The sequence below is a fragment of the Sebastes umbrosus genome, chromosome 5 (assembly GCF_015220745.1).
Source record: "Sebastes umbrosus isolate fSebUmb1 chromosome 5, fSebUmb1.pri, whole genome shotgun sequence".
Lineage (NCBI taxonomy): Eukaryota > Metazoa > Chordata > Actinopteri > Perciformes > Sebastidae > Sebastes > Sebastes umbrosus.
The window spans coordinates 9,215,872-9,233,331 of NC_051273.1; the positions used below are offsets into that span (position 1 = coordinate 9,215,872).

General features: G+C 40.6%; 1 protein-coding gene and 1 long non-coding RNA gene across 2 annotated transcripts; both read right to left on the reverse strand.

The window, feature by feature from the left end:
- Nucleotides 1-499: 499 nt before the first annotated feature.
- On the reverse strand, nucleotides 500-13,600 carry LOC119489048. The gene is made up of 3 exons (XR_005207086.1): nucleotides 13,589-13,600; nucleotides 11,638-11,644; nucleotides 500-763 (listed from the first exon to the last, which is right to left on the reverse strand). It is a non-coding gene; the product is annotated as an uncharacterized LOC119489048 (long non-coding RNA).
- Nucleotides 888-8,169, reverse strand: c5h1orf210 (chromosome 5 C1orf210 homolog). The gene is made up of 4 exons (XM_037771179.1): nucleotides 8,015-8,169; nucleotides 2,843-3,425; nucleotides 2,430-2,624; nucleotides 888-1,317 (listed from the first exon to the last, which is right to left on the reverse strand). Exons 2-4 carry the CDS (start codon nucleotides 2,898-2,900, stop codon nucleotides 1,109-1,111), a joined length of 462 nt encoding a protein of 153 aa, XP_037627107.1. The 5' UTR covers nucleotides 2,901-3,425; nucleotides 8,015-8,169; the 3' UTR covers nucleotides 888-1,108.
- Nucleotides 13,601-17,460: the final 3,860 nt, after the last annotated feature.

Genomic DNA, 17,460 nt, shown 5'->3' on the forward strand with positions numbered 1-17,460 from the left:
ATGATAATTAGCAAATAACATATTTGAAATTTCTTTAAAAAAACCTCCCTGAATTATGACATCAGCTACCAGGTTACATTTGTGTAGACAATAAGTCACACAATGGTGAGATTTGGGTCTGATCAGAAGTGTCTTTTATTCGTTTTGGTTTTCCAAATATAGTCATGGATTAAAGTTACATGTTTACAATTCAAAACCTAGATTTCAGAAGTGGCAGACAAAAGAAATTAGTGTCCGGTAGAAATATTCAGTGACCTGCCACAATGGCAGGTGAGGAAAAATGTTAATTACAGACCCTGAGTTGTACCTCTTTTTTTCAAACGTATTTAACGTTGTAGGCTACTTTATGGCACATAAAAAACGCAATAATGCTGTAACAACACAATGTAAAAGATAAAAACTGAATTTTCTCTTGTGTAGCTGTTGCTTTGAAAACTGTCTTATAAGGAAAGATGGCCACCACTTTACTGAGTATCATGTTGCTACTCAGAGCACTTTATAAATGTTGAATTGGCTTTTAATCAATCATGTTATACACCCATGCATACTGTATTTACACTTTTGCTTATGTGTCACTAACAAAACATGGCAGTGCAAAGTGTTTACATTCAGCAACCGTGTATATTTGGTTAAATCATACATTTCTTTCAATCAAGTCAGCCAAACGCTGATCAACAGATACAAAGGTGATTAGTTAATGTTCATATTTACAAAAAACAACCTTTGATTTATTTTTTCAGTCCTTTAAAAATTGTTGCTGTTTCTGATTATCTTATAACTAAGAGTAACAGTAACAGTAACAGTATACTGACAAATAAGGCTTGACACAAACGACCTCTATTTTTTAATGGGGACTTTTATGGATCCTTAAATCGTGCATTGAGAACTATACTGCTTTAATAATGCACCTTGCATTACATCATTCTGTGCTGCCTTAAAATGACACTTGACCACTGGTATTTACATTTTTATGTTTTCCTAACTTTTTTTTTTTTACCCATTTTGTGATTGACAATATGAATCCTACTCAAGAATAAAGAAAAGTTGGGAGTGGAGTCGGTGGTTGAGGGGTTTATACGACAGCCGAGGAGGTGTAGAGACAGTCCTGCTAAGCGATTGTAAATTCAATTTCATCCATCTCTTCCTCTGTGTCCTCTGTGTCCTCCATGTTCTCCGCTGCTCTTTCAGCCCTCGCTCTCTCACTGGCTGGGATGTAGTTGTCCTCAATGAAGCCGTCATCGTCTTCCTCGCCCCCGGGTGGGATGCAGTGAGGGTTAATTCCACGTCCCCCATGCATGGCGAATTCCACTTCCAGGCCTGGAAGATAGAAACACAAGAGTTGTAGCGAGTTGTACTGCATTACAAGCATTTAACGGTAAGTCCTATATGTCGTTCTGACAGTGACAGTGGGGTTGATGTTTAGAAAAGTGACTAATGCTTGGATTTGTGTCATCAGACGAAGTTTGACAAAGATTTTACTCCCAAATGACTTTATAATGATTATTATTTTATCTGTGCACAAGTGGAGTGTGTGTCTTATGGGAAATCATCCCATTTTCCATCTTATTGAAATGTTGCACAACAAGGTGTAAACTCAACATAGACATCACCTTATAAAGTTGTATGGGGTCAATACCAGTGGCTTATTTACACACCCAGCTTTGTCTGTCTGCTGTTTGGTGCTTGGTCAGGTAGCGTACACTCAGTTTATCAGAACTTTTAGCGAAAAACAGCAGGCCGTAAAACTAAAACAATAAGCTGAAATACACTAAAATGCTCCATAAGGTTTAGCTTTTTTATTGATAATTTGTATGCATTTTAATATTTATTCCAGACTTAAAGGAACAGTCACATTTCGGGGCACCTCATAGAAGAAATGGAATATAATATTCATAACTATGTTTTCATTAGCGTATAATCACCTGAAACTAAGAATCATGTTTTTGTTAGATTATATGAGCCCTTCATATCTACATAGTGAGCGGGTCCTGCCATGTTGCACCGCCATGTTTCTACAGTAGCCCAGAACGGACAAACCAAACACTGGCTCTAGAGAGAGCCTTTCATGTTTTTACGTTATCTGAAGCCCACTGTCCTAAACGCTTGTGAAACTGTGGTAGCGTGAGCTGCAGAGTGCAAAACCGTGGTAGCAGCAGCCGCCGTCTGACTTCCGTTGCTCTTAAAATAGTGTTATTATGGTAAAGATGGCCTCTGAGTGAGGCGAACGGCGTTACCACGGTTTTGCACTCGGCGGCTCACGTTATCGCAGTCTTGGAAAGGGAAGAGTGAGCGAAGGGGTACTCAGTTGGTTGCAATCTGCGACCACACTGCTAGAATCCTCCACACTGTACCTTTAGATGTAAAAGCTTTCGGGAACTACTGCACAAATAAAATGAAGGTTTGTTGTTTTATGGGTAAAAAAAACAAACCTGATGGGTCATACTGGCTGACGGAGTCTGTCTCCGTCAGCCTTGTGTGCCTGTAGCTGGCCAGGTAGCGGCGGACCACCTGGCATTTAGCCAGGAGGGCGATGAGAATGGAGACAGAGATGGCTGTGCACAGGACAGCCACCAGGAACTCCCAGTTGTGACTCTGGTATTTGACTGTCTGGCTTGCCAAAGTGGCTGCAAGAGAGGAAAATGAATCACATCCTTGTCACTGTGGAAAGCACCCAAATAACCAAATGTCAGCTTAATGCCACCTCAAATCAGACATTTAACCCTCTATCATTCATTTGAAGATGTCTGTCTTTACCAAAAAATGATCTATCTTCTGATTTAGACTAAACTGTCGATATTTCTGAGGACAAATGAATTGTTTCTGTTTGTAACTGAATTCTTACCATTTTGTGTGGCATTTGGTGTAACGGTAGGGAGCACGCCGTTTGATGACGGTTCCATCTGGCTTTGCTCTTGTTTATGCCGTCTCTTTTGGGGAGTGACTTCTCCTGTGTGGCTCAATTTCTTTCTTGTTAGATGCTCTTGCTTTGGGGCAGCATCAACTCTAGCATGAAGCCATGGATCATGGGTACATATCACACGTGTCAGTGAAAGATCAGTTTTTGTGACCTGCAAATTGAGAGCTTTTGACCTCCTGTAACTGAAGCTGGAAAGGAGGTTTTAATTTTCTTTACCAACCGATGTTTCACAATGTGCAACGCTGCCTAGTGTTGTATTGCCTTAAGCAGATAAAAGGTAAATGAGATCAGAGGGGAATGTTGCAGGACAGGCATCTCCCCAGATGAGGGAGGTAGTTGTCTGGAAGATTTTTGTTGACCAGGAGGGAGTTAAACCTTCAAAGCTCCACTAGGTGGCAAGGTTGAGTGACAGGACACTCCTGGGTTCAGTAACAAGTGAAAGGTGGTGGCAGCATTATCATCCAAGTTGAAATATGAGCCTGCGTCGTCTTGCTGCAGTCAAACGAGCCTTTAGAGAAAGTGTGAAAGAGAAATAGTGAATTAAATTAGTATGAGTCACACACATTTACACACTTGCACACAAAGGCATCTTGCAAAAAGAAAAGAAATCTGCTTTTTCAGTTTTTATCAGTAAACTACACTGTCCCTATATCCCATGTGTACTCTGACTTTCAATTCTTTTGGACTCATTGTGCCAGCAAATGCATATTTTATAACTGAACCACACAAAACGAACATGAAAAGTCAAATGACCTAAATATTTCACTTAGTATGTATGAAGAGTGAGAGTGTCATCACAAAAAAGGAGACGCTGCCTGGATCCTCTAAATCCAGAAGTCATAATTGAGAACAAGCTGTCAGGAGCTCAGGAGAGTATCATTCACAACAGGAAAAGTGTGTCGCAAACAGGAAGTCCCACATACTGCAGGACCTTCCTCTGTAGGTCGTCTAGCTGGCACAAAACGATGGTAACTTCACTAATTTGTGTGTGGTGTGTGTTTTGTCTGTGAAAGAATCTGACAATATATCCTTCACAGCTTCCTACAATACAGGAGCCACATAGTTAATGATTGTCAAAGGACAATAATATCATACTGGACATTATTTGTTTACAACAGCAAACATGACACATGGCCTGCGATGCAGATGGGAAATGCCATCAAATATGTCCAACATTATGTTTTAACATTTTGTGAAAATTACACTCTGGCTAGCTTAGCTTAGCACAAAGACTGGAAACAGGGGGAAACAGCTAGCGTGGCTCTGTTGAAAGATAACAAAACTCCCCTGGCAATAATTAACACATTATTTCTTGTTTATAAGTTTAATCCATACAAAAAATTATTTCAACAGTTTTACAGACGTCTCATTTACAATGGTGGTCTATGGGGAAAATGCTTTATAGGCCGCAGGGGGATTTTTCGTTGCAATACCACGAGTCGCCACTGAAAAAAGTTGGATGCAAGGCTGAGCGGCGACGCCGTATCCATGCAGGCCTTATTATACATCCATGCACTTGACCCTGCTTAAAATGGCAATTGTCATTTACGGATTAATCAAGTGAGTTATTATATAATTAGGAGGTGGGTTTTGTTACCTTTGGACAGAGCCAGGCTAGCTGTTTCCCCGTTTCTAGTCTTTGTGTTAACCTAAGCTGGCTCCTACAGAGCAGACATGAGAGTGGTGTTGATCTTCTCTTGTAACTCTCCGCTAGAAAGTGAATAAGCACATTTCCATAATGTCTATCTATATACAGTATAGCTTTTGTTTGAAAGAGCTATTTGCAAATTTGCCATTTGCAATTTGATATTTGCATGCATGAGTGCACAGGTCGGCTGTGTTTACAGTAGAGCTGTGAGGATGCAGTCAGACAAGTTCTCCACTGTGTACTAACTGTAGTTTATGTTTAACATGCCTTGCTATTGCCTGGATTTCTGATGTGTTTTTAACCTGTATTGTTTACAATAAGATGTTCCAGACCCTGGTTTAAAGGACATAATAGATTTTTTTCCATAATTTATGTTTTCCAGATATTTTTAAACAAAGACTATCTAAATTTTACACTAAAAAAAAAGACCATTTGTTTGCTGTAATGCAAATTCAAGCTCAAATTCGTCGTTCATTTCAAAGACTGTACATGTGTCTTGCTTCGGTTTGCACATTTGCTAAGCTGGTTTGCAATGAACAGCGCAGGCGTTCCGAAGGTATCGGTTGTGGGCCTGAATCTGTGTTAAAGGAATAGTTCAACACTTTTGGAAATATGCTTATTCACTTTCTTCCTGTAAATTAGATGAGAGGTTTGATACCACTCTCATGTCTGTACACTAAATATGAAGCTACAGCCAGGAGGCGGTTCGCGTAGCTTAGCACAAAGACTGTCCAAAGGTAACAAACTCTGCCATCCAGCACCTTTACAGCTCACTAATTAACACAATATCAGTTGTTTGTTGAATCATCTGTCTTGAAAACAGGTCATTTAAAATCCTTTCTCCAAAATGTGGTTGTTACATTCTGTTACAGTCCAGATTAAGATTTTAGTGTGTGTCTCTCTCTCTCTCTCTCGTGGCTCTGAAGTGTTTTTTCACAGCAAGAGGGATCCGGCTGCTTAGCACCAGCCATTAGTCCTCTTCCCCTTCGTCTTCTACAGCTATTCTCCTCAGCAGTGTTGGCTGTAAACACAGCAACAGGGCTGCCTTTATCTCTTCCTGTCCTGTCCTCACACAGGCAAAGCACAACAAAACATACACACCAAGCAGCACAGGACCGGGAGAAGCCTGGGAGCGACAAATCTTTGTGTGTCAGATAGTGTTTTTGTGAGCTCCACTGTGCACCGCAGTTAGTGTTTGTATGTGAACATGCATGTGTAAGAGCCTTGCCCGCAATAGTCTGTGTTTGAATATGATTCTCAAAGCCGACGAGTCAGTTTTTCTTAGTCATTCTTTGTGTCAGTGCCCCAAATTGTGAGTGGAGTGTCAGTTTATAGACACTAATGATGGCCAGAGGGGGTGTACAATGTTCTTTCTGTCATCAAACCGAATTAAACATCAAAATTAGATTCTGCTCGTTGAGTGTGATCACATTCCTTTGAACAGACAAATTAACTGTAAACAATTTTATGGTTGGAAATTTGATTATGCTGGTTGAGAGATGTGTGGAAATTAACTAATTTAATAAGTACTGAACTTCAGTACAATTTTGAGGTACTTGTACTTGAGTACTCCTACTTTATGCAACTGTATACTTCTATTTCAAAGAGAAAGAGAGGAGTGAGCGAAGGAGTACTCAGTTGGTTGCAATCTGCAATCACACCACTAGATGCCACCAAATCCTACACACTGCTCCCTTCAAGGCCAACTGGTCCAATATTTCACCAAAAAAGTGACAAATGAAAATTTTACATAGCAGAACCTTCTCTTTTCATCCTTCCTGCCCCATTAATCATCTCGTAATCCCTCAGATTTCTTGTGACCTGCTGCAGTAGGCCAGAACCCTGAAGTTGGGAATCACTTTATTAACAACTGAACTGTATCTAAAGTAGCTACAACAGTAAAATGCTACTTGCGCATTGATGCATCAGTATTATCTAATAATTTAATATATAATAATAATATCAGTAAAAAATAACACTACTTCTGATACTTTAATTACATTAAACTGATAATACTTCTGTACTTTCACTGAAGTAGATTTTTGAATGCAGGAGTTTACTTTCTACATGGTTGTATCAGTACTTTTGGATTGGTTGGATCTGACTACCTCTTCTATCACTGAACTAATGTATTAAAGAGCTTGATTTGAGTAAAAAAAACACAATGGGATTACATTTAAAAAGTGCATTTTGAAAACTGCTCACACATAATGCACAGGTTTCGTATAACAAATCACGCAAAGCATACTTGACTGAGCAAACATCTCTCTCTCTCTCCCTGGCTAAGATAATCATAGATTTTCATACGCCACAGAAAATCAAAGAGACGTCCTTCTGTTGACCCTCGACCCGACAACCCACAGAGCGACATGGAACAAGCCTCCCTCTTATCCCACTGCCAAGATCTGTATTTCTGTCTTGTTTTGAAAATGTGTGGAGGAGTCGGGCTGTGCTGTGCTATTGTTTGTCATAATGGCATAAGGTCTGATAGTGCAGTGAGTTAAACACCAGCTGGCAGAGACATTGTTTATGAGATTATGTAACTCACACACTAACTCAAACTCACAGAGCCTGTGTAAAATATCTGAAGGATAATTCAACTATTGTACTTTTGTTTTTTTTCCCCTTTAAGTTTAATTGACGCAAGGTCATAATAGCTCAAGTGAAGTGTACTCAAATGTCATGTTTGGTTTTTGCCTTTCAGCCCTGGAATAATGGCAGTGTCAACAGAGAGACCGCAGGGACACAATGAGTAAAAACCAACCCCAGTATCGTTAAGCTAATTAAACAACACGCATAACCTGCATCATGAGCACAAACTATGATGTTTGGTATTTAAAGATTAGCTTTAGCTCCTGGCTCTTTTATAGAATAACGTAGATCTGAATGTGGCCTTCTATGACAGTGAAAAGATAATAAACAAATGTAGTGAAAGTGAGTTACTATAATGGTGCATGACTGTTTTGGGTGAAAACAGCAAGAGGCCAACATGCAGCAGGTGCAGCAAAAGGTTTGGCTAAAACACTTTGGCTATGTGTCTTTTCTGTATTGAGAAAGAATGGCCTTCATGAACTGCTACAGCACTAAACAACAGCAATATAGAACAATTTATAAAAGTGTTTATATTGGTGCTTATATCAATGTTTTCAGCTAAGTCAGTCAAGTACATTTTACTGGCAATGCCTTCTTCAGTCGATCCCCCTTTTTGGTCAAAAGCCAAAGTAAACAAATCTATCTGACAATTTATGGTTTGGGGCATTTTCAATGCGCATTTTAAGCATGTTTTAGTACATTATTTGGTAACTATTGCATTAACAGTTCACAAGATAAGCTGTAACCCAACAAGCAAGTCAAGACAGTCATGTGATCTTTACATAGTGCAACAGTGTGTAGACAAGCCTGTCAAAGCTCCCACTTTTAGAAGAGCAGCTGTTGATTTCTAGTCTTACCTGGTCACCTGTCGGTGTAGTTTCCTCTTACTTCAGCGAGTTCACCTGCTGTCTGTCCGCTCTCAAATTTCAAATCTGCCTCAACTACATTTTGTTTTGCTTTGTCTGTAAAATGGAGAAATGTTGTGCAAAGGTTGAACGAAGTGTGCTCTCTATAGCAGCTTCCCAGAAGGACAAGTTAATGAGTAACTTTGTAACTAAGGTGTGCTCCCTCCCGCCTACTAGTGCGACTCTCTGTCCAATGGCACAGCAGATCAGGTCAGAGGCAATGCTGTCACTCAGTGGTGCCAAACCAGGAAGACGTAAAATATGACTTATGAGAAATATGTCATATTTTAAATGGTAACAAGCAGTGTGCATTCATAAATGAAACTGTAAGCAACCAGTCAAACCTGCTTTTTTGCAAATATGTTCTGTTAGTGTAGAAACCGTGCCAGTGGGTAATCAAGTTATCTTGTTTGATATCTACTTTGTGTGAGTGTAGTTTAGTTTGTACGCCCGCCAGTCGCCACGCCTTGCTTTTGTTGATCTGAAATGTAAACCCTTTCCTCAGTCTTTGTCAGATGAGAGGGGAAATCAGACGAGATAGTGGCGGCAAGGAGTTTTGTTTATTTAAGACGTACAGCCTGAGGGGAGAGAACAGACCTCTGGTGGCTCCGAAAGGAAAAGCGAGGTGACCCTGAAAACAATAGGGCCACTTCCTGGCCACGCTGCATCTTTACATCTCCCTCTTTCCCTCCCTCCGTATGTTCCAGGATGCTTCTGCTGCATGTCTTGGGGCAGATGGCAGGGACGAGGACAGTAAAATGATAACTCAGCATCAGCTGAAAGAAGCGATAGGGTTTTCCCACCACAGATACTAGAGGCTGTTTGTCATTGGCTGACTGTTAGATTATTATAGTCATGCCCTGCGTTATCTATTCAGTATATTTCAGAAAGACCTGTTTATTGATTTATTGTACTTTAACGGTCATTGTGGGTAAATTTGGTCAGTGCAGCAGAAGTGTAGAGTTGAATTGGGTTAAGAACAAGGATGAATAGAGGTGAATATCTTTATTAATGCGTTAACTTGGGGGCAGCAGAAACAAGCTGTTAACACCACTAACATATCACCTTTTATCTTCTTAGCAAAGAGTTGCTTATTTACACACCGTGTAAATATGTGTAATGCAGAGTAGCGTTAGCATTCATTTCAAGATGTGTTTGTGTCCACCTGAAGTCCAATATGCACCTCTTTTAGCTCTAATTTTTGCTCCACCAACTCAAGATGAGAAACATATTTGGCTCTTAGGCTGCTAAATGCTCCCAATGTGCAGTGTGCTCCCTGTAAGTAGAACACACTGTAAATAATGCAACAGTCAAATAAGTAAAGGTGCACCTTCAAGATATAGTGTGTAGGATTTGGCTGCATCTAGTGGTGTGGTTGCAGATTGCAACCAACTGAGTACCCCTCCGCTCACTCCTCTCCTCTCCAAGACTGCGGTAGCGTGAGCCGCCGAGTGCAAAACCGTGGTAACATCGTTCACCTTGCTGAGAGGCCATCCTTACCATAATAACACTATTTTAGGAGCAACTGAAGTCAGGAAGCTGCTTGTGGTGCCACGGTTTTGCACTCTGCGGCTCACGTTACCACAGTTTCACAAGCGTATCGGAAAACCACAGTGACCTTCATGTAATGTAAAAATGCAAAAGGCTCTCGCTAGAGCTAGTGTTTGTTGTTTGTCAGGTTTGTCCTTTCTGAGTTCCTGTAGAAACATGGCGGTGCAACATGGTGGACTCTGTGAAGAGGACCCGCTCTAAAACACATTTAGACAGCTGTGATAATTGTCTAATCAGAAAGATATTCAAGTTCTGATTGTTCAAATAACTAAGATAGCAGCTTGGGACATACATTTAATGTCAAATGTTTCGATAGTAATGTCTTCAGTCCATTTTCAGCAGGGAAACATAAACAAGGTCATTAATGGCACCGGTGGAGCTGTACTCAGATTTTAATCTCGAAAGGATTTTTGGAGAAGACCATGGGCATTCCCCCACTTTTTCTACCATGGGATGTTTACTGTTTGTCCTCTCAGTGAAGTGGTGGAGGTGGGGTCTGAGGTCACGGCCCCTTCTGTGGAGAGATGTGAAGGCCTTGCTAAGTCCTTTAAGAGGAGGGAAATAACAACACGTGTCGCACTGAAGGCTATAACAATGGACGGTCGGACTTGAGGAAGAGCTATGTGACAAACAAGCCTGCAACTGGTCATTAAGCATCAAGAACAGATGATCAACAGCGCTCAGCGGGCTCAAATGATTATCACATTTCTTTCTTGTCTGCCACAAAATTCCCTGCTGCAGCCATTGTGATGTGCAAACACCATAAGTGTAAATTTTACAAGGTGTCAGGCGCAAATTGTTCACATTTTTGTGAGTCCATATGCGGGCTCCATCTGGAAATAGGATTATGTTTGTGAGTCTCCCTGCACATCTGCTTTAAATCTGTAAATCTGTTAATGAAACAGCTGCAGTTTTTATTTAAATCCAGGACTATTCTCTTTTATTGCAATGAGTTGTATATTAAATATGATACTCTCTATCTGGGCTCTCTAATTTCATTAATCAAGGTGCCATGCGAAATGCATCTCTGCACGCAAAAATAGGCCCTTTTGTCTTTTTCTCCTTCATAACCTTCACTCTGCTGCTGGGATGACCCACTTTCAACATAAAGGCTGTTTAAGTTTCATCTAATTTAATCTAATAAAAGAGCTTTCCTGACTATATGTGCTCACGTTACATATACTAAACTGCAGTAGGAGGAGTCTGTATTTGTTTGGTTTGAGCTCCTACCACCTCTTGCAGGTGTAATACTGTATATATAGAAAGGGAAGAAATGGATATTATTAGTGTAAGTTTCTCTCTTTGATGGTGGGGGGTGTTTATTTTATTTTATTTTATTTTTTAGAGCTGGATACCAAGAGCATTCGGGTCCGTGTTTAATGACCTGAATGTTTCCCCTGTGAGGAAAATGATTTATCCAAATGGCGTGTTAATCAGTAGTTTATTACCTTACTGTGTGTTTTGGAAGTCATGGTTGTGTGAACGCACTCTAACAGGCTCTAACAAGACACTGACTGATAAACTCTGCTGTAGAAAAATGTCACAAGCTCAGAAAAACACCCTCTGTGGAAGTGTAAAGACAGAGCTGCATTAAAAATGTCTCACTAGGTTGTACTGCAGATCTGCTAAATTAGGGAGATTCATGTAAAAGTATTTTTTATGATATCCAGCTGTGCATTTTTCGAATCCTTCTGTGAATGCTGTGAGAATATTTATGCGGAAAGTGAGAGTGCCTGCAGGATTCAGTAATGGTCCAGCGAGGAATTTGCGTTTTGAAAGTTCTCATATGGTGGTAATAATGACACAGTATGCAAGACGTACTAATACTACTATTTCAGGTTTGCCCTACAAAAGAGATCTGTGCCTGCAGCTCCATCTGCACGAGTCCAGTCTGTGTGCAGACTGGATTATTTAGTGGTGCACACTATTCAGGTTTAAAACAGATAGACTAGATGGACCCATTCTCATGGGTTGTTGGATAGAAGCCTCTAGAAAGCTTAAAGGATAACTTTGGTATTTTCAACCTGGACCCTATTTTCCCATGTTTTTGTGTCTAACTGACTAATAGGGACAATAATTTCTGAAATTGGTCCAGTAGTGATGGAGAGTGCTTTAGATTGCTGCCACTCACGGGCTGCAATATGGTGCTTTTGGGGCAAGCTGGCACTGTCATTTACGTTCTCTAAAAGTGCTTGTTCTTGCCATGACAGGCTCTAATTGTTATTATAAGTGTCTGACATTATGGAAAGAGTCTTGCTCAAGGAGAAGTCTTGGAGTACAGAAAGCATATAGTGTTATCTAAAAGATTGTCAATGTGGCTTTTCAATGGCTGAGTATTGAGATGATTTCGACGATGTTGATGAGGTCTTTGAAAACCTTCGAATATTTCTCACCACAGCTACGAAGCCCAATAAATGGTATTCGGGACAACCCTATCCAGAGTATACGGATATTCAGATTTCACAAGACTTCTTGAGCGAGACTTGGACACAATAACAAACAGACCGGATCAAGCAAAATGTATTATTTTATTTCTCTGTAAGGTCCAATACATAATGTTGTCAGACACTTATAATAACAATCTGAGCCTGTCAGTGGCAAAAACGAGCAGTTTTAGTGAACGTAATGTTACATTGACTGAAATGCTGCTTACTTGCTTGTTAAGTGGCTGCCGGTTACAGTTTTATCCTTCAACACTGAACCAATTTCAAAAATGATTGTCCGCATTAGTCACTTAGACACAAAAAAAGAGGGAAAATAGGGTTGAAAGGGTTGAAAAATAACAAAGTTACCCTTTAAAAAACAAGCCATTTATGTCTGCAAATGCTGTGATGATCATTGGTCAATGCAGGAACCTAGTCCAGCTGGTGTCTAACTGTTTTTGTTCACACTGTTATGAAATTTATTGTGATTTTTTTAAGTGTCTTTGCAAGATAACTCCTTGTAAAGAAGGCATTCACAAAGCTTTTAAGAAGCCGGTGTTTCTATCTCAAAAACATTTGAGAGTGCCATGCTTTGGCATTTATCCGTGATTAGTGCACAAAACTGCAAGAACCAAGAATCACTCTATGGTTTAAACCTATTACTGAAAGGTACCTTGAAACCTTCTCTTTTTTACATTCAGCAGCGAGGCCAACCAATGAATAATTTTCTTAAACAAATGCCTTCACACTCTAAATCCCAATCGGGACACAAAGAATTTTTTTAGCTCCTTAGAGATTAAAACCCGATTCTCTCACTAAAGCAGATGTGCAGTAAAAAAGTGGATTTCCCACAATGGCTTGCACTTAGCAGAACTATTGTATGCAAAGCAGCACTGTTGCATGTAAGAAAAGGTTTTAAACCAACTTCCTCACTAAGTGCATGCATGCTTTGGCACTATAGCAGCTACCCAGCTCTCTTTTGCTATGTCTGTCCTATCACTGGCTGATGGGAACGACTGCAAAACGGTGTGAGCACGTCTGTGTTTGAGTCTGTGTGTGTGTTGAGCAAACAGCTATCAGACAGGAGCCGAGACCCTCCACCTCCACCCCCGCCATCACCTCCACAGGCCTTTTCCTGCCTATAGGGTGATTCCTGCCCCTTCGCTCCCTCCACTTCCTTCACACACATATCAGCCTCCAGCAGCAGTACCTCTTCCTGAATGTGGCTCAAGTTCTCTGGACACTGTGGACAAGCAACAACAGCTCGTCCATCTCTCTCTCTTTTACTTGTTTTCCCTGCTCTCTTTAACTCTCTGACAGTATTCTCTGCGTCACTCTATCATCTCACATCATTTCCCCAGGTAATGCGTAGTTGAATCGTACTTCCGGGGCCTCTGCGACTGTAATCTCAAAGGCACATTTGCACAAAATCTCTGCTCTTGCATTTTTCTGCCTTTCAGCACTTCACTCCCAGGGTGTTATTCAACTTCCTTAAAAACGCCTGTAATATTCCAGACATGTTGGCTGGATTTAGTACCACTCCCTTTTCCACAATTTCCTTGATACCCATGTTCCGATGGGACAGATATTCTATTTCTGTAATTACGATTTTGTACTAACTAGCATAATAATAGCGATGAAAAAAAAAAAAAAACAGCTGTTCCATCTTTAGCGTCTGACCATTTCTAACAAAAGAGACAATACAACTATGCCTGTGCCATTGTCGTAAGAATATTTCCTTTCATTCATTTGACCGCTTTTACAAAGCATTAGGAATTTGTGTTTTCATTCTGATAAGCTGCAGCCAAAACTGACCAAACCAGAGACAGATGGATGGAAATGATGAATCTTACACAAACTCTTATTCTTTTGGGAGCTGTATTTTATATTTCAAAAGCGTCTCAGGTTTATATGTGACGTGTACTTTTATAAACAAGACAATTATTGCAAAACTATGTCTCCTGATCTGGAAAATATTACCCGCCTCTCCTTTTACTTATCTTTCTGACTGTCAGAAATCATGTTATCAGTACATGATCCTGTACTGGAGGGAACCTTTTCACATTAAACCCTACACTAGAGGTCGATTACATGCTGTTATGATTAGGGCTTCCTTAGTCTGATCCAGAGGCTTTCCATAACAACCAGTAATGAGGTGTGTGTCTGTGTGTGTGTACAGTGCGTCTACCTGTGCGAGGTCAGTAGTGAGTATAACATCAACATCCATCAACATCCCTGACTACATGGAGGGTTTGTTTTGTGTCAGACTGGAGGGTCACCATGAACTGCATCTGGTGATGGACCCAGATCACCCCATCCCCTTTCCCAGTGCCCCAGCCTCACCCCAGGAGGCAGATTGTGGAGACTGGGGTTGGTGGGGGGTCAATCTGCCTCAATTCAGGACCATGTTTTTTTTCCAATGTGGGACTGATGAATAGACAGGAAGAGAAAGTTTAGGAACGTGTTACTTCATCCCGGTTCCATTTGTGTGAGCTCATACGTGTGTTTAAGTGTGTATGTACGGTGTACAAAGACACGCTTAGACAACATCTTTGAAGAAACAGGAAGCACAGAGCTATTTGTAAGACATGCCAGAGTTTACATATATACAGTATTGAATGGTGTAGTGATAAAGTAAATTAAACATTTCACTGTTACTGCTAAAACGTTGTGTTAAAGGTGCAGTGAGTAGGATCTGGCTAGCGGTGAGGTTGCAGATTGCAACCAACTGAAACCTCTGCTATGTGCCAAACGTGTAGGAGAACTATGGTGACCGACGCGATAACGCAAATTTCCCTCTCTAGAGCCAGTTGTTGTAAGAGTAGCGTAGGTCATTTGGAGCAGCATAGAGTGTGTGTGAATGAGTGGTGAAGCAAGAGCGAGAGAGCAGCTGCGACAGGAGCGAGTAACATTATCGACTCCGGCCCAAGCAGGAAAAGTTAACAGTGTTTGGTTTGTCCGTTCTGGGCTACTGTTGAAACATGGCGGTGCAACATGGCGGACTCCATGGAGAGGACCCGCTACCTATGTAGATATAAACTTCTCATTCTAAGCTAACGAAAACACAACAACTCTTATGAGTTAAAGTGCAGTTATTGCATTAATTTGCCGTTAGTGGTACACATTGTCATAAAAGTGTACCAATCTATTTTTCACCCAGAGATAAAAACAAATACATGTATTTACAATTGCTTTGGGAAACAGGCTCATTAAAAACTACTTGTTCCTATGACATCAAATCAATCAGAATCAGGCATGTGACCCAAATAAGATGCAACACATTTCTGCAGTGCTTGAAAATGGAGTCCTTGGTCCGAGACAAGTCAACACATCGTAACACCCGAATCCTTAAAACAGCAATACAGACACATTTCAGTTTCATTAGCCACAAACAGCAATAACTACATGTTTTCAAGGTCAACGTTCAACACTAAATTAAAATTGGTCCATCAACATGCTGTAAGGTAAACACATAAAAGTCACAACATGATCAACTAGCCTTTTGAGCACCAGCAGTATTTTTGCCAAGACAGGTAGGTAAACTTGAGTCATTTTTCTCAGCCTCATTACTCATGTCTTTGGTGGGTATCACACTCAAAATGATGCACGTTATGTGGCTTTCCAGAGTTCTTGAAAGAAAAGTATATAAAAGTTACCATTAAAACCAGTGCTGACTGTGACCAAAAGGAGAGCACACAATACGCCTATATTACGTATTGATTTTAAACTGATTTATTAGTTTATAAGGCACTCCACAACCATGCACCACCTCTCAGAGATGCTATTGGTTTATGAACCAGGAAGAACCCTAAGATCCTCTGGTTCTTCTCTTTTAGCTGTTCCACAAAGCAGAACAAAAACATTTGGCGATGCTGCTTTTAGCCGATACGCTCCAAACCACTGGAACAGCCTTCCAGAGGATCTGACAGGAGCTGAAAATAATGATATTTTTAAAAGGAAACTAAAAACCCATCTATTTAGTCTGGCTTTTATGTAGAGTTTTGTAATTTTTGTGGTTTTATTATTTATACTATTCCTATATCTATTTTACTCATATTTTGTTTCATCAACATTTTACTACTTTGAGTAACTGTTGATCATTATGACATTTGCCAATCGCTTGCAAAGCACACTGAAGTGCATTTGATTTGTTTGAAAGCTGCTATATGAATAAAGATTGATTTATTGATGGGGTCTTTCTGCCAAGGTGGATGAGAGATTGTCACAGGAGCCACAAACACTCAAGATTACTTTACATATGAACTCCTACTGTATGTGAAAGCAGCTGAATAGCAGCTCAGACGCCACAGGTTGGTATGAGAAAGCAGTCATGTCAAAGCTATAGAACCGGTACCATTTCTGTGACGGTATAAAATCAGCAGCAACAGATGTTTTTAAATGGAATGAACATCAATATAACAGAAGTTGAGCATGTCTTTATAAGGCAAATCTTGACTCACCATGGTGATGAGATTGCTGGTGGAGCCTGAGGAAATGGGAGGGATGGAGGGCAAGTGCTCCTTCCAACCTGTCAGTTACTCACTTTGTATCACCCTCCCAAACCTCTGCTGCTTTGAGAGTGTGTGCGTGTGCGTGTGCGTGTGCATGCGTGCATGCGTGCGTGCATGCGTGCATGTGTTTGTGTGTTCATATTTATCTGATCTAGAGTTATATCATCTCACAGAGATAAGATGATATAGCACGTAGCTCCTACTGTATCACATCATCTATCTATGCGCATCCTGCTCACCCTGTGGCCACGCTGACTTTGTATATTCTTGTCCATTGTCAAATGATTTCCCATCATTCCATGTGTCCACCCATCTATTGCAGGGATGTTCCCCTTAGGGTTGCTTGAATGGCAGTTTTTCTTTGTGAGAAAGTAGACAGTGGAAAGTGACAGGATGTATGGGAGAGAAAAGGAAGCGACATGCGACAAAGGTTGAGGACCATTTGTCGTGGTCTGAAAACACTTCTGTCTTCGTGTGCTTTGGCCAAGGAGGTGGCCCCTGAATCATTCTTTTAGTGCTGTATCTCCCAAATATGTTTGCAAGCCTTAGAAATAATAGTACTGTCATGAATCTGGTGGGAGTCATAGATTGTTTCATCATGCATCCTCATAATGCTGCATTAATGCTCCGCTGTTAGTGAGTACATAATAGTCGTTGAGAGAATTGATTCAGAAATCATGAAAGCTTCATATCTAAACAAGACTAAGAGTCTACAGACATGGCTAATGTTAGCTAACATTTCACAGTGATAATAAAGCAGGTGTAATGTTTCTCATGATTGCCATCTTAGCTTAGGGTGTTAGCAATAAACACAAAGTACAGCTGAAATTGATGGGAATGTCTGGCCCATTCCTGTGGAACAGGTAGCTGGGCTGATAGTGTGTCAGTTTATCACCATACTCCTTGCCTATTA

Bases quoted from the DNA above. Each gene is read 5' to 3' on its own strand.
- c5h1orf210 (XM_037771179.1), bottom strand. From the start codon at position 2,900: ATGGAACCGTCATCAAACGGCGTGCTCCCTACCGTTACACCAAATGCC. The intron at 2,625-2,842 runs GTAAGAATTCAG...CCTCTCTTGCAG, and splicing joins ACCAAATGCCACACAAAATG to CCACTTTGGCAAGCCAGACA. The intron at 1,318-2,429 runs GTTTGTTTTTTT...TCTATCTTCCAG, and splicing joins CAGCCAGTATGACCCATCAG to GCCTGGAAGTGGAATTCGCC.